At 40.1% G+C, this 23,368-nt stretch overlaps 1 protein-coding gene and 1 long non-coding RNA gene across 10 annotated transcripts in view; both read right to left on the bottom strand.

Annotated features, from left to right (window-relative positions):
- Positions 1-13,599, bottom strand: part of FXR1 (FMR1 autosomal homolog 1) — a 57,573-nt gene extending 43,974 nt beyond the window's left edge. For 8 of the 9 annotated variants that reach the window (XR_005107148.1, XR_005107147.1, XR_005107146.1 and 5 more), the window contains exons 1-2: positions 10,882-11,006; positions 981-1,033 (exon numbers count right to left, since the gene is read on the bottom strand). Coding sequence is in view for 4 of the 9 variants with exons in the window: in XM_037406195.1 (XP_037262092.1) it covers positions 981-1,033; positions 10,882-10,932 (104 nt within the window). In the remaining 5 variants the exon portion in view is untranslated. Of the gene's footprint in view, positions 1-980; positions 1,034-10,881; positions 11,007-13,255 lie in introns of those variants that run through there. The other variant, XM_037406198.1, reaches the window with a different exon arrangement.
- LOC119156466 lies at positions 7,525-10,510 on the bottom strand. Its single transcript, XR_005107154.1, has 2 exons — positions 8,047-10,510; positions 7,525-7,695 (listed from the first exon to the last, which is right to left on the bottom strand). It is a non-coding gene; the product is annotated as an uncharacterized LOC119156466 (long non-coding RNA).
- Positions 13,600-23,368: the final 9,769 nt, after the last annotated feature.

Genomic DNA, 23,368 nt, shown 5'->3' on the forward strand with positions numbered 1-23,368 from the left:
CTATACACACATGTATGTATATGCATACACACCCTCAAGATTCTAAAATGCTGTGTAAAAACATACACTTGCACACTCCCTAGTACTGCCTTTATTACCCAGCAATCTTTTTTGAAGAAAGGGTCAAAGACTAATCCACAGGTTGGTGCTGGCAACTTTAGTAAAAATTTTCACATCAAAAGCGGATGCATTTTTAGGATCTCCACCTAGCAACTGGAAGGGAACAGGAAAGAAAATGTAGCTCCCAGAGTATCTTAAATCAGCCCTGGAATCTCCCAGGTAATCCACAGTGTTATCAGTCTGAATGCTGAACACCACTTATTCATTCATACTTTACCATCCCATGGATTATCTTTGACTTGCCACTACAAGCCCCTAGTTGCACTGCTGTGTTTATACATTAAATGAAGAGGCCCTCATGGATAATTCTTTCTCCAGGTTTGCTTACAGATTCAAACTCCTTTTCCACTAAAAAAAGAACAGGTCTTTAGACTGGATATGTATGTATACTTACTTTCTTAATAATTAAAGAGAAAATATCAATTACTCTCACGATACAGAATTTTTGCTTTTTTAGAAGTGTATCTGATCTGAGCAATACTGGTCAGTGTTCACAACCAGAATGAAACAGGCAGAAGTACTGTGGTATTTTCCATCTTTTTCTGCTTTAGTCTAACAGTATCAGGCCTCTGTCATGGATAATTGTTTTAATTAAATTTGGCTGTCACATCTATGGACATTGCTAAAGATACCAAAAGTGTAAAAGACTGTGTAACTGAGGAGCTGAATTCTGATACAGCAATTCAAGAAGATAGTTCATGGAGACTGTGAACTGAACAGTGAGCCTGTACTTTTAAAACCATTACCTTTCTAATGCTACTTCCTCTTCGTATCAAAACAAACACACACAATACCAACAGCACAAAACCAAAATAACAACGTAACACCCAAATGATTTATTTTTAAAATAAAATACTTACTTGTTTTCAAATACAACTGTGAGCGAGTCCTCATGAACATCTTTGATAAATCCCTAAAACAAAAACATTTTTATTACAAGAATGCAAGTAAAATCAAAACAAGGCAGTAATTTCAAGACAGCCTGAAACTAAGCCAAAGAGCAGACCACCACTAATTCTAGGGTTCCAGCGTAGGAGTTTCCAAGACACAACCCAACTCTTCACATGAGGTTGCTGATATTCTTAGTTGGCTATTCTAAGAAATACAGTGCACAGGGATTGTTCCAAATGACTGCTGAAATCTGACCAGCACATTTACAACTGAAAACTCAAGAGTTTATTATTTTATCTACAGGTACCTACAACTGTTTTACAGGAATAAAAGGAGACAGATCCAGGCCCAGGGCAATTAGTACAACTTGCAGTACTATGTCAAAGAGCTGAGCATAGCATTATTCGCTTAATGGGTGCTCTCAACAAGAAACCAAATCCAAACAACCATCCTTCAGAATGGTATGACTGCAGGTTGGGTAAAATTTAGCAATACAGCCTGCCACAGAGCTAGTTAAAGCATCATCTCTCAAGTACCAAATTGGGAGCTGTATGAGGCCAAATACCTGTAGGATCTCACAGGAAAACAGAGAATACAATATTTCACTTTTTTTTTTGTATCACATTATTATGATCTCAGGAACAATTAAGGAGAAATCCCACTTCCCCTTCTTTCTTCTGAAAGACAAAGGGCTTCTTCAGGGGGCACTGATTATGTCAAAGACCTGAAGACAACCAACCACCCAATAAATACAGCTGTACTCAAGTACAAGTTCCTACACCTCTTGGTTAAGGCAGGAAGGCATGTGGCAAAAAATAGCAAAGGGACAAGAAACATCTTTCCAAGTACTCCTGCTTTTGCTAGAGCTTGGTATTTGCCCAAGCAGAAGAGGTCAAGGAAGAACCTGGTTTTAAAGGAGTGAGAGAGTTGCATAGCTATGTTAAGAGAAGTTCCAGGAAATCTGCTGAATGGATTATATCCACCTAAGAAACTGCCAGCTGAGGTGGATGAAGAACATTATCAACTGTGCAAGGAGCCACTAGCCCACAGCCATATGATGTGCCATGCCAGCTCATGGAAAGATAATTTTGACACAGGAGATCACCCAGTGTAATGACAGACAGTAAAGGAGCCCACGCTGACAGCTGCTTGCAAAGGCCCTAAACGAACACATCTCCTTTTACCTGAACTCTTACTCGGGCAATGCTGTGCAGGCATTTCCTCAAAACCTGCTTTTCCGCTCCCTGAGCTTCACTTGAAACCATCTGCCAGCAACACAAAAGACCGGCTCTAGCAGAACACACACTGGTAACCCTGAACAAAGCAGGTAACCAGAAAATCACAGAAGCCAACCTGACTGAACCACCTAGTGTGTTCCCAATAAAATAAACCCTTTCAAAGGCCATCCTGCCACTGCAAGGAAAGGCAGGCAAATCTCTTTCTTTGAAAGGTAAGCAACTGAAACAGTTGGCAATGAAGTACACCCACAATCAGGGCCTTTTTGTTTCAAGAAAGTTTCTGGACAGGTAAACTGGACAGGCAGACTCAAGTTCTGTCTGTCTGAAGATGCAAAAAACATACAAAATTTACTGCCTCAAGTATGCATTAGCTAACAACAGAGGTAATGCAGAACTTTTACCAAATTTATGCTATCAATGTCCCCTTTAAATATGCCCCAACATGTGGATGAAATATCGTAACATAAAGCACAGAAAATTTGTTCTACTACAATTCACTTAAACTCTATCCAGGCACAAAATGCCAGAGTCACAGGACTGCACACCAAGGCCATGCAGTCCATCATTCAGAGGCATGACAAGTTAACATAAAGCAGTATTTACAGAAAGGGATTTAACTCCCTGCTATGGACAGCCATTTATTTGCATTCCAAGAGTCTGTGATTCAGTATTAGTCTTCACCTCATTATGCTGCTTTATTCCATAGCTGAATGTTACCTCTTACTTACGTTACTACATGCTCCCCCAGTAGTCAATATGAGGGGGGGGGAGGGGGAATATGGATATATTTCTAGGGCCTGCCTATAGTAACTGAAAATTTGTTCTGCAGATCTGAATTCAGTTATCTTTCCTCTATTAACAAACAAAACTTCAGATTCAAAATCAGGCACCACAAAACACCTGAAAAACATTCAGAACAATGCTCTGCAGAGTTCAGAAAATCCTGAATCCACTGTCTAGCTGCAGGTTTCATTAATAAGACAAAACAAGTAGAAAAGAAGGAATCCCCAATGCACTGACTTTCCAGGATTTCAGACAATTAGTCCATTACTAGGTAAAGTCTGGCTTTCTGCATGACAGCACAAACACATTTAATATTCAACTTATTTTCAAGCCAACGTCCTGCTGAAGAATGGGAAGACTGAAGTGGAACAATAATGCAGGTATGACTAACAGCAGACTAACAGCTGACACTGCACAAACGTCAGCTGCACAAACGGAAACATTACACACTTCTTAATAAAATCGAAAGTACAAATTCCAACCAAGAGTTTGTACATTTTACACCACCATGGGGGTTTCAGGAACTCCTTCACACAGGGAAGTCTTTCACTTCAAAGTGTGCACACTGCTCTTCCCATGAGACTGTAATGCAGACTCATGGCTAGCAGACTTGTACATAGGAACTTGCTTGACATTACCTGAACAGCTTTTTCACTTGACATTGTCAAACTCTTTCACTCCACAATATTTATATATATATATATATAAACACTCAAACTCAAATATAATATTTTATCAAGTATATATATACTTCAAGTGACAAATGGGACATATGTAAAGCATTAAAGTTACATAATTATTTAAATAATTATACTGCTGAGGCCTGAAAAGTCTGATCACAGCCTGCCTAAACACAAGACTAACAGTGAAGGAATAACATAAAAGTAAAAAGTCCCAAATATAATTCTTACTATTATAAATTTCTCTACAGCTGTCACATTTGCAGTAACTGAAGCACAGCAGTCTATGAAGTACTACAGATTGTATGGTTCATTTGCAATACAACTAGAAATGATCAGAATGCAATATAGGTTTTAAATGCCGTTTTATGAGAAATAATTCCCTTACTGCCAGGAAATATGCCAAAAGTATCATCAAAAGATTTGTCAAAAGAATTCCTGCATACTACTTTCCTACCTACAACCCCAAGCTTTACTATAAGCATTATCAGCTTTCACCTACAATTCCAAGATAAAAACAAGAGAAATAGATTTCATGCCTGTCAGGATGACATTTAGTGTAATTTTTAAAGGGAGACCATAGAGAGTTTTTCAAAAAAAGGTTGTACAAAAAACCTGTGGTATTAAGGTGTTTTGCAATATAAAACACGTTTTCTAACATTAAAGTTAATATTAAAACCTATAAATTCACAAGGATTTTTTCAGAAAGGGTGTGATAAACATTAAACAGAAGAGTAAACATCCTCGTCCTCAAGTAGGAGTTTTGAAGGAGTTCTTTATCAGTGAGGTAACCGATATAAATAGATCTGTACTCTAAGCTTGCACTAGTCATGTCTGATCAGAAACATTTTATACTAAATGAAGTACTGATGCAACACATTAACTTTTGCTCAAATGAACAAGGTACTCCATTACTGAAATTTAATTTAGCAGTGTTGCCTAAGATAGAGAATGCCAATACTTAAGTTTGAAATATTCTATGTTCCTTACACATCATTCCATGTATCCTCATTACAAACAGAGGTGATGAGGCAGAGCTAACAAGAGACCACCAAACACATCATCAATAAATTCACTGGCACCAAAACCACGCAGCGACGAGTAGTATTATCAACATGAAAGCTTGCATGTAACATTTGCGTGTGTTTTATACCACATACAAGACTGTGGGCGGCAGGAAGCAAAGAAAATGTGATGTGACTTCATCTTGCCAGACTTCCAATTTGGACTGTCCAGATATTAGTGTCAGTCATCCGGTTTACGCTGTGAGCTGGATCTCTGGAAGCCCATGTATGCCCCACTTGCTGCAGCCCAGCTCATGAGGCAGACGGGAGACTATACTGTACTACAAGCTAGGCTATTAATGTCGTGCTGGCTCCCCAGGCACTTTGGCTCAGACCTGCCCCTGCCACTCACTTGGCAGAAGCCAGGCTCCCACCACTGGCACCTGTAAAAGGCAGGGTAATATCGCTAGGACTCTTGCCTAGGTTTGGGATCAGTGATCCAGAAAATCTAACACAGGGCCACACAGTCTTATGTATGAGCAAAAGGACAGGAAACTATGAACAGATCATTTGTCACCAAAATCACTACAGTTGAGACTTCATCCCTTCACACACACACACACACACTCTCCTTCCCTTTTACCTGGGTTTTGCTCATGGATTTAGGATTAAGATCTGCTGATAACATAAACGGATCAAGACTTACTGAAGTGCCCTTACAGTGAACTGTATGCTTGCATATATACACACAGTTGTGGTTTTTTAAAATCCAGTTCCAGGCAAAGTCACAAAATCTGTGTAACAGTGCAATTCAAGCTCCCTCTTCATTCTGCTTTCTTATCTGACCCACAAGTAGGACAGTCCCATCTAAACACGAGGTGCTGTTAATTTTCCTGCATTCTTTCCAGGGATAGCCACTGTGCTGGCTTTTGAGTGACACATACCTGCACACTAAAAACTATACTATGACCATTACCCACTGCTGAGCAAATTTAAAATGGTCAATACTTTGGCATCTGGTACCATGGACTGTTTCTGAATTACTAACATAAAGGTCAAAAAGCCTGTATCTAATTAGGAATCCTTTCCCTCCTTTCAGAAACAAGAACCATTAGTATTTTTAACTAACATTCATACACAACTGTTTCATATAACCAATACATGAAATATTATAAATGGATGTATCCTACGCTGACCCCCGGCAGGCGGGAATCATAGAAAACACAGGAAACTTGTAAATAATCAAATCACTGGACAAAAAGGACTGAACTTCATGAAGTATTATATTCATTAAAGTGATTAGCTGCACCTGCATATACAAGGAATTGACAAAGCAGATGTAGTTCACTGCAAAACACAAATATTACAAGCAGGCATCAAGTAAGAAAGATCCTGAACTATTACATCAATTTTAGCAACCAGTTTAATCTATGACATTACTGCTTATTTCCATTCACGATCATAATTATCACATGTAAATTCAAGGGTCCTTATGACAGTTATGCAAGAACATCAGCACCAAATCCCCTCATTTAGGCTTATTCACTTAAGTCTAAATGACACATTACTTAATACTGCTTTCTTCATACACGTATTCCCAAAGGGCAGAACTTCTGACAGACATCCTCCACTGATGATGTACATCAGCGATCAATAATCACTGCCTGTGGCATCTCCCTTTTAACAGCCTAAAAGGTTCAAGCAAATGGCTTGTCAACAGCAGTAATGATTACAGATACTTCTTTCACCAGTCTACACAACTTTAAAGACATCAGTTAACAACTTTAAAATGTCCGAAAATTCCCACCCATTAAGGCTAGCTATAATAAATTAATGTTGACCACTCTAAGACAGTTGAGTTCTTTAGGAAAAAAAAAAAACCAGTTACCATGTTTCCTGGTGTAGTAATTGGGTACAAACAGATGTGTAAGCTACACTCTTAATGACAGCTTCCTATTTTAATAGCCATCAAGCTAAAAACCATTCAGAAGAACTCCAGAGTTGTTTTCAAAGCCACTAATTAAAAATTCTAAGAAAAATTAAAAAGCTATTATATTTTTTTATTGATGCATAAACCTTTTCTCACACGTAATTGCTCACTGTGCTTTGAGACTGTACATGTGGAGAAATGCCATGTACTTATCCTTCATCATTTTTTTCCCTTAGTAATACTCTGGCTAGTCTCTACCCTGAGGCCTATGCCAACTCCTGCTACCAGCACTTTGGTTAGTCCTGTTACCAAAACAGCTGCATCCCTTGAAAGAGGAACAGAACAAGAAGGAAGTTTATGGATTCTGAAGCGCTAAAGGTTGAGTTTCATTCTAATTCACATTTTAATCTATTTTATGCCCTTGCATAATCTGAACAGCTACTATTCTAGAACAAAAAAAAGAGTGCAAATGCATGCAATGCACCAGAATCAGTTTTTCAGCACATGTTAAGTCCTCACAACGAAGAATGTAATGGACCTTTCAGAGTTATTCAGCTGCTGTTGAAGGAGCCAGGTAGAGGAAGTTACCTTGTGTTAGATTTATGTACCTTGGCTGCATTTTATTGCAAGGCCCAATCCACTTCATGTAAAACTGACACCTGAACTCATGAATAATGTGCAGAACCAGGGCTCTAATTTGCATACAAATGCACATATGCAAGCCGATGGGGATACTGGATGAAACAGAAGCTTTCATCTCGTTCTTGCCCAAAGTTACACAGATATGCTTCACAAATAGCAGAAGAGGCAATGGGCACAAACTGTGACATGCGAGTTTCTGTATGAATGACAGCAAACTTTTTTTTTTTTTTTTTTATTGTGAGGGTGCCTGAGCACAGATTGTCTGGAGAGGCTGTGGAGTCTCCATCCTCACAGATATTCAAAAGTCACGTGGATATGGTCCTGGGCAATCGGGTCTAGGTGGCACTGCTTGAGCAGGGGTATGCACTGGATGACCTCTATCCATAGTCTCTGCCAGCACCAACCATCTGTGATTTACTTAATGATATTAATGGCACAGAGAATCATCATCCTGAAAATACTGCAGTCAGGCCAAGATGAGGCTGCGAGTATTTAACTTTCACTCTCTTCAACCCACTTAGAGGCCAAAGAAATCCAGATACTTCTGGCCATTTCAAATTAAAAAAAACACAAAAGCAAACCTCTACTCTTCTGTCCCAAAGGCAAAACCTAAACTGCAATCTAGCACTCACCTAGTAAGCATCAACTGCTCTGCTCTAAGGAAGTCCTCACCACACTTCTAATACATACAAACCCTTAACTAGTACAGTTCATCACCCCTGTCCACTCTCCTCCCTGTTCCACTACACAAACCTCACCTTTTTTCAGAAGACCATGACCACTTGGAGCCCCATCAGTGCCATCTGTTCTCTAAAGAAAATGGCTTCTCAATATTATGATATATGCAAAGTCTTCTGAGCTGCAGGGAGTGGCTGAACACTGACTCTGCTGTATACTGGTTGAGAATCTGGGATAAAATATAAGGTAAATGCTCTCCTGTTCTCTAGATTATATTATTTATTTAAAGCAAAGGGAGAAAAAACCAGCATAAATTGGTTTGGAGAGGTTAAATTTAAATCACAGTGTTTTCTGGACAAAAGAGCGTGAAGTTATCTTGGGGTGTCTACCATAACGCAGTTACTGTCCACCGATCTATGCATCATAAAAAATATTTTGACTTTTCATGTATTTTAATAAAGAACAGCATTCCACTAATTTACAGCAACCATAGTGTATACATATAAATACATGTACAAAGAATTCCCTGTTAAAATTGAATTTTACTAAAATGAGGAACAAAATCTACAAAGAATATCATTTATATACATGGTCCTATCTCTAGTAACTACTGAAAACCCCATTATAATGCTCCAACAGATTTAATCACTACATTCGTTCTACTACATCTAAGTTGCAGAGAGTATTAACAACTCATTAAAAAAATTCTGTCATGTAATTGTTTACATAATTATTTTGGGTTTTTATCTCTGTTGGCATAGCAGGATCCTTCTCATCTCATTTACCGGGAGGTATGCTGTGCTAATGAATCAGGATTCAGACTGTTCAGAGAGCAAACCTCAAACTTCATCCCACTGAATAAATTCTGCTCTTCCCTTCAGAAAATTTTTGCCACCTTCTATACAGCGACATGGAGCTTCGAGAAGATCAGCTTATTATCTTACAAATGCTATTATCAATGCTATCAGTGGTCAAAAATAAGAGTACTTTCCAGATGAGACTGACACACCTCCCTCCTCTGCTTCAGAAACTTGTAACAGAAAGTTACTAGGAGTGTTATTTAGTCCCAAAATGCATGCATAACCTCTGCCTACCTGAACACTTAGACCCACAAAATGGAGTCACTGAAACACGCATTTCATTGTATTTAGCTCACAATAATCATCTTTTTAAATTGTGTTACAGTTTGGTTTATTTGGTTTTGGTTTTTTTAGGGACTTCTCTGGGTTTTTTTCCCCACTTCTCCACAGTGGATTATTCTGAGCTGGGGCTTTGGTTGCTATGGGTCCAATCACTCTAACCTGACTTCATCCATCATAAAGATGCCATCACAGGCCTTAATGCCCATTTCATTGATCTGAAAACCATTAATGCCATTTTTAAGTAAAACTTCTGCTTTTGTTAGTCACTGTTCACAGCGCTAAAACACATCATGGTGCTAATCCAAGCCTGACAATTCTGACTGACTTAGAGGGAGACGTCATCATTGCAGATTTTAAATCAGGCTTTTTGCAATAAATTCGGTGCACACAGATCCCTTCAATCCAAGAATTCAGTACACCTCCTAATACTCCCATTAGTCTCACGTTCTTCTTAAGCAGAAGAAACAACTAATCCATGGTTTATAAAGTGGTCCAAGCTTACAAGGTAGAAAACAGAAAGCTAAGAAGAGCATCTCCAAATTCTGTGCTTCCTAATAGGCAGTGGGAGGGAAAAATATTAAATCTATAGCTATTTAGAAGTATCCTGTTCTAAATACAAATGATTCTGATGTGGGTTACTATGTGGTATTTCAAGTCCAACTAAAAATGCATCTGATTCACAAAATTTATTATCTACTAGTTTTGGTAAAAATTTAAGAGGCTTACCTAGAAAGGGGATATAGCTTATCCCATGACATTCTTTCCTGACAAGAGTATCTCCTGTTTGCCTCTTTTAATAGACAGCCAGTCAAAAAAACTAACTCCTGAAGTCAGCTGGTTACAATCCCTTGGACACCAACTGCCTTTACATACTGTACAATTACCACATGACTTCCAAGCCAAATCCACAGCTGCACACAGGAAATTCAGGGAAAAAAAGGACACCCCCACACCCCACAGTGCAACATCGCATGTGCAATTCTGCACTGTGTATGCGGTTAGGCACAATAGCTAAAGAGAGTCCTGAGATTAAATACTCCCAGAACACAGCTACACTGTGTGCTCACAATACTGGCTGGAATCAGCCCTCCTGGAAAGGAAGACAGAAGGCTATTGCCATAAAAAGAGCTGGGATTCTTAAACATCTGAAGCCAGGCTTAGGGGAAAATGAGTGACGGGCAACAGCTGAGAGTATTCTGCATTGATCCTGTAACATCCTGACATTCCAGGGAGGGTGATGGTGAAGGAAGCTTTCTGCTGACATAAATAAACTCGAAATCTTAAAAGAATTATTTAAAATATTTTAAAATTATTATTATCGCCTCAGTCCATCCCACCCCACCCAAAGCCCCTACTTCTTCCAAAAATACCCCCACACACCTTTCCAAGACGAGGGCTGAGCAAACCCCCGCGCGGTGCATCTGCCCCCCGCCCCCCCGCTCTCCCTCACCGCCACACTGACCTCCCTCCAGAGGCGCCCGTATCACCCCGCCTCGGCAGCACCTTCCCCAGCCCCCGCCACCCCGCTCCGGCCCCGCCACCCCCCCGCCAGCCGCGCCCCGCCGCAGCCCCCGCCACCCCCACCACACCCAGACACCTTCCCCCAACGCCCTTCCCCCCGCACCCTCCCTCCTCCGCGGCCCGGCGCGGGGCTCCCCTCACGGCCACCAGCGGCCGCCCGCCCTCGGCCGGGCGCGGAAACCACCGGGAGGCCGCCCTCCGCGCTGCCCCCGCGGCGCCGGCCCCGCCGCCGCGCCCTCCCCGCGCCGGTACCTTGTAGAAGGCCCCGTTAGAGCCGCGCACTTCCACCGTCAGCTCCTCCATGTTGAGAGCGCAAAGGACGCCGGGACGTGCTTCTAGAAACTGTCACCACGGGGGGGAGCGCTGGCGGGCTCCCCCTCCCCCTCCGCCCGCCCCCCGCGGGGTGGGGGCCGCTCCGGCCCCGCCCCGCCCCTCCTCCCCCCGCCGCGCGCGGTGGGGCTGCCCACGCCGCGGGCGGGGGGGGGCTCACTGCCGGCGGAGCGGGGCGTTCCCTGCGGGAAGGGCGGCCGGCCTCTCGCTTGCCCCCCCGCCCCGCCGCGGCCCGCGGCAGTGGGAGCGGCCGGCTGCTGGCCAGCGCGGCGCTGAGGGGGGCGGCCGCTGCCGGGCCTCGCTCCCGCCCCGCGGCGCAGGTGGCCCGGCGGGCTGGGCCCGGCCCCGCGGGAGCGGCCGCCCTGTGGCGGTGGAGGGGGAAGCGGCTGCAGCCAGCGCTGCAGGCGAAATGCGGTGTTTTGTATGGTTTTGAATGAATAACGATCCAAAAGGCCGGGCCTTAGGGGACACCTTCCGTTCCCGGGCCGCCTCAGGCAGCCTGGCTGGTCGCCCGCTGCAATCAAGATGGTGCCCGTCATCCCCCCGCGCTCCCGCTCTCTCGGCCGCCTTTGTCCCGTGCCGGAGCTGCGGCCCGGCGCGGGGGGCGGGGAGCGCCCCCGCCTTCTACCCGGCGGCCCAGCCCCGGGGCGCTGCCCCTACGCCGCCATGGCTGGGGGGGGACCCTGCTGCAGACCGCCGGCAGTTCCTCCGTGGGCTGCTGCAGAGGGGTAAAAATAACATTACTTTGCCATCCGGTGACCCTCACAACAGAGTCGGGCTAGAATTTTGCTATGAGCTCAATGCTCACACAAGCTTAGTCATGCCGAGCTTGATGAAAGGCCTGTATCTTTGCCAAATGCGTCTATTTTTTTGCAATAGCTTTAAATATCAGTAACGCTACTTTCAAACATCCTTTCTGCTGATCTTCCCTGTTAAATGTCAGCCCCAAAGGTACAAGATGGTATTTTACCCACCAAACGTTTTCATTTATAGTTCCTCCATGTTACTCTCTGCATGTGCCCAAGGGCCAGCACGCAGCGCTTAGCCCATTTATGTTCAGTGTTGTCCATTGAGTAATTAATGTCAGGGTTATGGGGATGGGCTGGGAGGGTTCTGTTGGGGAAGAACGGAGGGTCATGTGGAGCCACGTTTACAGGCTCTGTGGACAGTAGAGCCCTGAGTCATTGTGGTGAGCCTGAAGGGAAATTAGACACAAATTTATTAGAAAAAACCCAACAGGCTCTGCTTGTTCTGGAGAACGTTTGTTTCCAGTCAGTAACTCAGACCTTTGTTTGGCTATGAGGTAGTGTCTAATAAAAAAGCAATTCAGTGATCTACTCTTTCTGTGCTGTGTGTATGAATATTCTCATTCTTGCATAGTATTTAATCCACATGAATGTTGGGGAGGGCATCTTTTATTATAAGTACTGTTTAAATCTTTGGAAATGGCACACAATTTATTCTGTCACTGGTGGCTAGGCCATGCATAGATAAGAGAACCCTTCTTGCAAAATGGCCAGTGCCCCCTTTCCTATTGGCAGAAAGCGCTCAGGACTTCACAGGATACAGTATGAAACCTGGTAACGTGAAGCAAACAGTTGTGCTACAAAAATTCCATGCCAAAAATTTTCATTGCCCCAATATTAAATAGCCTGAGGTTCATTTAGTCAGGTTCCAAGACATAGTCTCTCAATGTCAACTGCTAAAAAAATGTGTTAAGGGTTTAACATAAAAAAGCAAAACCAAACTATGTGTGAGCTGCCGTCCTCAGAAGTAAACATGGGACACGGATAACTGTGTGAGGTGCCTGGGCATCCACATTGGCAAAACAGGGGATAGATCTGGTCAATAACGATAACGAGAACTGGCCTGAGCCAATGCAATCTGCATCCGAATTTGCCTGATAAAATTTGTTTTTCTGGAAGTGTGCACATGATAGTAGCTAAAGCGACAGGGTTGTTTACAGGTTAATACTGAGGCACATTGCTATACCAAGGGGAAAATGGGGGTAGAAGAGGGTTACTATTAGGTTGTGGGCCATAACAGTTTGCAGTACATCAGCCAGACTGTCAAGGATGAATCTGTTCTTAGTTTTCACTTAATGTAAATTAGAAGTAACTACTAAATTAAATTACTTTTAAGTATTTACTGAAATAAGACAAGGGAGGATCTTCACTCAGCTTCAGGAACTCAAGAGTCTTCCTCTGATAGTAGCTACTTACAACTTTTTTCACAAGACTACATAGGGTGATTGATCTTTTCGTTTTGCAACACCCACAGTGAAACTGCCACTTACATTTCATAGACCAGTTCTCATCGGGGAGATGCTGTAAGTCTAGTTGAACCACTGTCTGTCTGCTGTTGAAACTGTTCAGTAATGCAGGAGGGAGAGCAAGCTTCATCGCACCAGGACAGTAAGCAAGAAATGGTAGGATTCAGTATCCTTGGGACCCTTGGTTGGAAGGAGCAGAAAAAGGGTTTGCTGATTAGGAGTGCAAAATAAAGGGTGAAGGATTAAACACTAAAGGATTAAGATTGTTGTCTTCAAATATGTCAAGGCATACAGAGGGGATGACAATCAATGAAACACTAAGGCTATACAAGACAGAAAACATGACCTAAGGCTATAAAAGACAGAAAACATGACCAGCAAAAGACTCCCAAATAGGTATAGGCTGACCGTGAATAAATTTAGTCTGGAAATTACAGTTTAAAATGGAGTTTGAGAAAGTTTCTGGAACAGCCTTTCAAAATTAAATAATTAAAGTTAATAAAGCCTACCTACTCTTAGGATGGAAAAAGCATTTATGATGGTGATAAGCATATAAAGCAATATAAAACGTATTTTCAAGATAGAAGACTGAAAGTATGGATTTCAACAAATAAAGCAACCAATCCCCAGCCCCATCTTTTCAAATGTCATTGCCTAAAGTTCAAAAAGTATGTGGACAAACTGGAGAGGGTTCAGGAAAAAAGCTATAAAAACAAGGGTTGAAAATGTAGCAGTGAAATGGTATCATAGCAGCATTTTAATATTTTGAAAGAATGATTTTTAGCTACAATCTGCAAGTACCCAGGCAGAAGAAAAGATTATAAAGGCCTCTTTAGATTCCTATCACTAGCAATTTTAAAATCAAGAATGGATATCTCTAGTTCATACAAAAATGAATTCATGGAAATCTTATCATCTGTGCAGCTGAAGGTCAGAATGGAATTGTCATTCTGGGACCTTCTGACATCAGACTATTAAATGTTCATTTTACCCAAAAGCAGACAAATTTTAGCCATTTTCAGGGACTTGGGCAAGAGAGAGAACTATGAAATCAACAACATAACCCCTCAGAATAGCCATCTTTTTAATTAAGATTACATTTAGTTATGACAAGATGCACAGATTGATAGCCCTCTTTACTACTAGGCTGACAGGTTTTTGTAATTTTAAGCTAAGCAGTTACTTCTTTGCCAATTACCTTTAGTGCCTTTATTGATACCAAAACAGGGGTATTAATGTGTTTTACTGAACATATTACCTACCCTTCAGTAAAATGAAAACCCAGAAGCTACTTTCTTAGCACATTTTGTAAAAAATAATTCAGCAAAAATCAAGGTGAACTAAATTCAGACCTGTGCCTTTACTTACAAATGCAGAGTATAATAACCTGGGTCTTTCATTCCATTCAATGAATGGCAACACTGACACTTAGCCACTTGTGCCATAAAAAAATAAAATAATGATAAAAAATTAATCTAGCTTCACCTTTAAGTGGGTAAAAGCTTCTTTCGTTCAGTTGCTCATTCTGAAATTTTGGCAGAAGGCTGATAGCTATGAGAGGTGTCCACCCCGAGACTTCCAACCTTAGCAGAAGCTTAGGCAACTGGAAGCACTTAGACCCTCTGTAAATTACTGTGCATCCCTAATCCTCAGCGGAGACAAGACAAGCAACACAGATGAGTATTTGAAAGCTATTACAAGATAAGATCATCTTGGCCTCATGTCTTACCAAATGACAAAACTACGTTACAAGTCAGAAAAAGTCTTGGAGAAGTTCTTTTGAAAAATTACATGCTTTCAAGTGTGTGTGGGGTTTACTCATTTATGTCTATGTTTTCTTTGTTCCATATGTTGTACTTGGGTAGTAAAGGAAGTTTGTGAGACTTGTCAAATCAGCTGCAATAGACATGTGTAAGTAGAGCAGGGGATCTAACATTTTGTGGCACAACATTGGTATTAAGGCATATGGTCTCGATAGAGATCGTCCTGTTGGGCTGCCACTGTATAAAGAGCCAGTGGTTTGTTGTAAAAATTGAAAGAAAACGCCTGAAGAAAACCATGTGTTTTGTTTTATTTTGTCCTTCACTGTGATTTTTGCACTATTTGAATATTCAGCTCAAGAAGAATCTTTACCAATTTTTAGCAGCCTTTTACAAATGCATTCCTGACCTTTACAAATTAATGAATATTTGTCTGGAGGTTAGCTGAACTGTGTGCCATACCCAGATACATCTGCAAGTACTGTAAGCAGACACCACTTCTGAAAATAGGATCCACAAAAGGTGTTGCTAAGTGAGTGTATGTAAAAACATTTTTGTGCAATGCAGTTTAAAACCCTCTGCCTGGTATATAAATCAGAGAAAGAAGAAATCATAAATGTTCCTATTACTGTAAATTAACTTTTGTAGTTATTTACACCTACCTTGAAAGGGAAAATCTTTGGAGCTAGTTTTTTTTTTGTGTATGGCAGCTGATAGCACACACATTTATCTGTCTATGTCTAGACACAATGAACGTAAAATGCTTCACAGTTGTAGGGTTAAAAACCTGCTATGTTTAGAAAGATAAAAAGTGTTAATAATCCACAGAATGCAGTAGGTGTTTACTATTATATTCTACTTCCTGTGACTGCAATCTAAAAAAGTCACTGAGCTAATTAAATTATATAAGGAAGATGTCAAGAACCAATATTAAAAGAAAATTGGTTCTGACTACAGTCTGTGTTTATGCTGAAGTAATGATGAGCAATATGATTCAGGTTTCATTTGTTCAAAGTCCACAAGATAACATGCATGCTCAGCAAAAGAAAAATATACATCCAGGCAACAGACTACTATGCAAAAGTAATTTCACACTGAATGACAACATATGAATCTTGTTTTTTCACACTGGATGAACTTCTGGCTTACTGTTGCTTAGCCGGTCTTCCTATTTTTGTCAGTATCAGCACAGGGTAGTAAGCAAAATAAAACTAAAAGTTTAATGTCATTCTAAAGGCAAAGAGAAGCACTAGACGATACCTGCTGTAAGCACTATGTTCATTCTGGCACGATGCAAAGAAACTGCAAAATCATTTCACTGCAATTTTAATGAACTTAAATGAGAACACTGCTGTTTAATGGACTTCATGCAATGGTTTGAGGCTCATCCACTCACATTGCAACTTTTCATGGGGTTGGCTTGGTTTGGTAATTTTCATTATCACTTTACATCTGCCTCTTTTCAATGCTAGTATGGATGCAGCTGATCAAAAATAACCTTGATTTTGTTCCAAGCCAGGAAGTGAAATGCACTGAGCAAGAGAGGAACCTCTGTGGTAGTGTGAAGTCATGGTGAAATAATGGTGTGGAAGGGCCTGTCATAGTATTACTTTTAGATATCCAAGCCTAGAAGTTCTCATCTCCCAAGTGTTAGAGTTACAGCTTCCTATCACTGCTGTTAGCTACACAAAACCAAAAAAATAATTTCTGTCTTCTGCATGCTTTCAATGGAAACCATGAAAGGAAAGTATTATTTTTTCTCTATTGCTGATTCAATTTTGGAACTTGTTTGATCCTCAGACAAATCTAGACCACCTTTGGACTTGATACCAGGGCCAACATTTAGCGTCAGTGTCGTGTAAGGAGATGTATGCATTTCTGGTGTTGGACTGGACAGAGCAAGGTTTCAAGTAATGTAGATTTATGTGATATGAATTACTAGCTACTTCTTGCAGACATGAAAATATGCATATTTAAACCCTGGTTCTAAGTATTAGTATTTAATTCCTGAGTCAGGGCCTAGTCTAAAAAAAAAAAAGCCGATGAATTCCTGAGCAAGATTTGTGAGAGACAGTGGACAGTGAGCATGTTGCTATCATAAATATGTGATCTGAGGTGTAGGAGTTCAGTGCCACAGGACACAAAAAAATGAAACAGCAGCACTTAAACAAAGGTGTATCTGGAGTAGCAGAGGAGTGCACATCAATCCACATGAAGAAATGCAGTATGGAAGAGCAAGGAGGGAACTCATAGGTAGGAAGAAGTTAGCAATGCATCTGTGTGAAATTAAAGCTTATTTCTGGGCCTATAGGACTACCTGATATAATCTAAAGCACAAAATAATTCAAGAAGAGATCGGTTGTCAGCTCAAGGTACTCTGCTGTTGAGAGTTCCAAAAGGAGGTTTCTATCTTGCCACACTTGACTTTTTGAAGGCCTCAGTATAGCAAAGTACTTAGGCAAGTATTTTATGTAGTATCTGAATGGAATGGCTGTAAGAATAACTTTAAGCAGTTGGCTTAGTATGTGCTTTTCAAGGAAGGAAGGAGGTGAGAAGGAAGTTTTCTGCTAATTTTTTGGCAGAACAATAATGTAAAACGTTATATTTACGCACATTTTCAGGTTCCTCTGAAAAGTCCCACCTGTACAGTAACATATATATTTTATATATATATAAACATAAAAATCACATAAATATTTATTTGTTGCATACATTGTTATTATATATATATATATATATATATAAAAATAAACTGCAGATAAATAGAGTCCCACTGCCCTACAAGTGAAGATGAGCATTTCACAGATGAAGTACACAGATGAAGATGGTGATAATGTCAGTGTCAGGATCTCAACATCAATTGTTCTTCCAAAAGGGATTGTATTCAAGTCCCTCAAAAAATCAGGAGAACCTTTTACTATTACTTATACTATTATTACTGTTCCTTTTAATGTTACCTGTTACTTCAGTCATAGGCACTGACTTTAAGACATTAAATAATAATACTCAGAATAAGGGATTAAACATGCACATTTTCATATTTGCAAGACATAGCTGGTAATTGATACCACATAAATATACATTACCTCAAACCCTGCTCTACTGTTAGATACAATTGAGGCAGTATGGAAGAGACAGTGTTTTGGTGAAATGAGTTATCAAGAAGTTAAAATATGTTTTCTATGACTTTTGTGATTGCCCTGTCAACTGAGATGACCTTCCTCTGGTACGTGTGTTCCAGTTGTATCACAAATGCCATTGAAGAGGGTGGGATAAAATCTGGACTCTTGCCTTTTTCTTTTTTCCATCTTTCTAAAAATACTGTTCCATTAATAGCATAGTATTTTCCCAGACTGCCTATCTGTTGAGATGAAAAAGGGAACTCACAAAGCTACTTTGGTAATAAAGTAGACAGTTCTGATAAATACAACAAAACTGACCATCCTTTTAATCTAATCAATAATATCAATGCACAAGTGCTCAGGACGTCGTGTCTTTGGCATACTTCCACTTCCTTTTTTCCAGTTTGATACCCTGGTACCAAGTGCTGCAGGCTGTCTGGCATATTAGACACGGCAGTTCCTGATTTCACCAGTGATTTGTTGCCACAAGACTCATCATCTGAGCCCTAAAAACTGAGGGTGCTTTAACCTGCTATTTCCACAGTGGTACATGCCTGCTTGTTCTGTGCTGTCTCAGTGGAGCTGTACCTCCAGCCCTGGATTTTTCCTGGTGGGCTGAACTGGTACTTCAGAAAGGAGCTGCTCTGCTTAATGTTTAAAATGCTTCTCCACTTTGGACAGTGGGGAAGAAGTGGATAATTGTCAGAAACCAAATACATTAGAGCCATCAAAAGGAGATGCTGAGGAGGATTAATACAAACAGATGAAATATGCGAGAAAAGAAATAGGAACAAGGTGGAGGCAAATGGTACGAAAAGTCAAAAGCAGCTGGAGAAGAACAGCAGAAGAAAGAGAGGTTCAAACAACAAAGAAAGGTTTGAGATTTAGGCTTTGGTGAAGAAAGAAAGAGAAGTTTGATGAATGAAAAATGAGGTAAGAGAGGAAGATAGATAAAATGCGTGATAAATGAGGAAATGCAAGAGAGAAAGAACAGTTCTAAGGAATACATGAAAATATGTGATTGTCACCTCTGACATTCATGTGCTTTTTTCTCACTGAAAAGGCATGGAAGAAGAGATGGTAGGTGTCAACAATGTAAACCCACAAGTCATATCTAACATAATGTTTACTGCTATTTGGGAAATCCAAGTTCAAACCTATTTCTTGCTGACTTGCAGCAGGGATTTCATTGTAGCTCTTTTACTGTCTGAGCTGTGTGAGCAAGTCTGTACCAACAGTCAACGTCGCATCATGTCAAGATACTGACTAAGCTCTGAATGAAGTGGTATTTGCATGGGAAGCAACATAGCTACACAACGTAGCATTGCACCCAAGCTACGATACCCTGCCTTTCAGTAGGGTACTTGGCCACTGTGGAACACCAGACAAGCATGAACAAAGAGTTTCCAATGCCCAAGGTAGCTTTGTTCTGACATCCTTGTATGTCGTGAAGTATAGATGTAATTCCAGCTTTTTCTGTTGAAGCCGTTTCACTTCCCAGAAATACTTTAGTGCTCACAAAGCTACAGAGTGTGTGAGCCAGTGAATCCTTGCATACTGATAACAATCACAAATACAACCACTTTCTCTGTATAAAATAAAAGTATAATTATCCAAATAATTTTTCAGGACTGGAAACTGTGAAAAAATTCACAAGTTCCACTTTATGGAGCCATTTTGAACAAATTTTAATTCACATGAAAAATGTTTAAGAATTAAACATTTTCATCATTACATGACATTTCATTTTAAATTAAAATAAAATGTATTTTGTAAATGCATGACAGTAAAGCCTGATGTCTTAGCTACCCATACTTTTCCTCTGAGAAAATATTAAGTCTCAAATACCCTAAATTCCACACTCCAGAGCAATTTAGGTCTCCTTATAGATCACAGTTTGAACTACAAATGCAACAAGGGCTGCATCCTGCTGTAACTGAAATCCTTCCTAAGTCTACTTCTGCTTTTCAATCTCTCTAATTTTTCATTAGATCAAGAGTCACACATTTTTGTTGGCAGTAAAGCAATTCCAATTTGAACTGCCTTCTGTCTTCAATAGGAATTTTCCTAAAGTACAGAAATAAAAATGTAAAACTTTGCTGTGTTTCATTACTTTCATTCTTTTGAACATTGCTTCTCTGAAAGCTCTGTGTGAAATTATTAGAAGACAGGTTTTGAAATGCTTGTGAAAGTAGATGCATATATGGGACTCAAAGGGCCTTATTTAAAAAAGAAATTTGCCAGTTACCCAGATCTCTGGTTGGTTATGCCCATTCAAGGATACAGAATCCATCATTCGTATGATTATTTTTACATCTGAACTTTTTTTTATACTAGATAGACTTGAAACTTTCAGGGTCATTTGCCCAGCATGTAGTTGAATGTCCTGTGCTATAGATTCCAATTAGCAAGACCATGTTCAATGGTCCTACACCACCAATGCTGTCTAACTGCTTTCCACTTGGCTTTATATGTTTCTTCTTTGTTGCAGCTGCAACCAGGTCTATCTACCCTTTGATAGAAAAATTTCAATTACCCCAGGGAGAAGCTTTTAGCTTTATTAAGCATTGAAGTCTACACATTTGTTCTTCTGTTGAAGAGCAGTTCAAAAGGAGAGTTTCTGAGGAAGTAATCTGATAAATTAGGATAAATCTTGTGGACTTTCATTGCTAATGTTTTTCCTGTAGTCTGAACCTAAGAATCTGCCAACTCAATGTATGGTTAAGCATTTCTTTAACACTTTTTGCCCCTGACAGATGTTACTTACACTTTACAAGTAAATGGCTCTTCAGTGTTTTTTGAGACTGCTGTGCTCTCAGCATAAAATTGATGTCACAGACGGCTGGATAGCTGTGCTGTACGTAGCCTTGATAGATAGTGACAGAAAACTGCTTCCATCTGGAAGCTCTGTGTTGGCCTCTGCGTAAACTAATGGTTTCCCTTCTTAGATTATGGGTGTCAACTTGTCACCTCCTCGTTGCCACCTTAGTTATCTCAGGAAAAGCCAGGGCTGCATATACCAGATCTCTAATCTGCCTTCACTTTGTTGTGATTGGCCTCTTAGGGGAGTGGGGTAGCCAAGTGACATGGAAGAAAGCTAGCAATAACACTGTTGTAAGTCACATCTCTTTTTAGATAAAAAAAGGAGCTACTCTTCCTAAAGCTGTCAATCTTGTATTTTACTTCATTGGTGGGTTCATTTATGCAAGTAAATAAGGCTGTCATTTATGCTTTTTAATGTTTGAAAATTCCACAAAAGTTTCACGTTGCTGGTTTGAAATCAAATATTTCATTATTGTCTCTATCTTGCAAATGAATTTATTACTGTATTTAAAGTCCTAAATGCCTCTTGAGAGAGCTGAACATATGGTCTAACAATCTACCCATAAAAAGCAAACATGAGTAACACATTTAAAGAAGATAATCTTTCAGTTGTATGGAAGTCCTGTCACTCTTGCTTTTCTGTTTAAGCTTCATATAATGAAGCCTTTCTTTCTGTTTTCAGAAAAGTTTTGGTTCTTCCTCATTCATCCCTGTTCTGTGTGGCAGAGGAAAACGCACAGTGAATTGAGTCTGTGAAAAGATCACAGAACCAAGTGAAACTAGTATCACCAAATTAGAAGAACACTAGAGTTCTTGAATGAAATCTGTTTTTCTAGAAATCCTCAAGAGAGAGTGAGAGGAAACAAATAACCATGGAGAGAGTTCTCCAAACCTACAGTCCCACCTATGTCTGAAGCTATGTTTGAGCACTATTAAGTAACAGCCACTATCAAACACAGGCAGTAGAATTTATATAAGCAAATCTTATCTGGCTAAATACTGCCCTATAAATACACATACTATAATCTGTTATTAACACACAAGATTATATTGCCATAATACATCAAAATATTATAACCAGGGATTCTGAATGAATTATCACTCTTCATTCCTGTGCATCCATCGTAAGGCAAATATGCTGCCTAAACCTCTCTTACAAGACACATACATCCCCTACTGTCCCCCTGGACAAAGGCGCTTTTTTTCTCAGTAACTCAACTAACAACAAATATTCCCACTAAAACCAAAACAAACTGAAAAAAAAGAAAGAAAATCCACAAACAGTTCTCTCTTAGGAAAACACTATTTCATGGTGCAATAAAAACGTTAAGACAGAGGAAAAATAATTAAGATTATAGAAATGAATGCTGGATCAAAGTCCACAGAAGTCCTGTTGACACCAAAGCTTAGGCTTCTTTTTGATAATGAGATTACACATCATACTTGGTTTTCTATGTATTCTCTGCAGAGTAGATGTATTACCCTGTCTGTCAACGATTCACATTCAATTCACAATTCAACCAGTTTAAAAGCAAAGGATATATATTTTTTGTACCGCTGGGTTTGGGAAGCCTGCAACTCAAGACACCATAACCTTGGCATTGAAACTGTAGTTAAAGCTTCTGTTTCCAGTGTTTCATCATGTTGTGCATACATTGTATTTTAGGCTTTTACATCCAGTCAGTCAAGACCCTTGCCTTTCAGATTTCAACTTGTATCATCTATCCATCTTCATTCATCTTGTATCTATCCATCTATTCATCTATTCATCTATCCATCATCTATCCAGCTTCATTCAATACAATTGTACACATGTAACTACATGAAACTTAGTAAACTGTAAATGCTGTTGAGACGACAAAGAAGTGGAAATATTGATGTCTCTGTCACCTGGTTGGGTCTGGAAAAATTAGCTGGAGGATGTGGCTAAGACTGAACATAAAGAAAAGGTTAACTTGTTTAAAAAGAAAACATATCATTCCCTATTCCCTTATCAGAACTGAAATTGTATAATCAACCAAATACCTAATCTTACTTTGATACTCTCTGTTTTCTGAATAGTTTGGTAATATACTCTGGTGACAATTTGACATGTAGCCTTTTAAGAGAAGACTCGGTAAGCTAAGGAGTACAGTCCTTTTGAAGCTGTACTGGGCTCAGGTGCCAAGTCGCTACTCCAAAGTTCAAGGTACATGTTGCTGAATCCGTCATTGCTAGTAGTGATGTTTACAGCACCGAGAGAAAGTACTGGAGGAAAGTCTTGCAGGTGCCAGACAGAGAGACGTCTATATTAAGACTTATGCTGAATTGTTAATTTATAGTTATCAGCAAAACCAAACTAAGAATCTGCATGCTCAGCTGTGAGTGCTATTGGTGCAGCTTGTGCACGCTTCAAAGACAACATTTGCTTTCAGTATGAAACGTTAAGATTT

The sequence above is a fragment of the Falco rusticolus genome, chromosome 13, assembly GCF_015220075.1.
Source record: "Falco rusticolus isolate bFalRus1 chromosome 13, bFalRus1.pri, whole genome shotgun sequence".
NCBI lineage: Eukaryota > Metazoa > Chordata > Aves > Falconiformes > Falconidae > Falco > Falco rusticolus.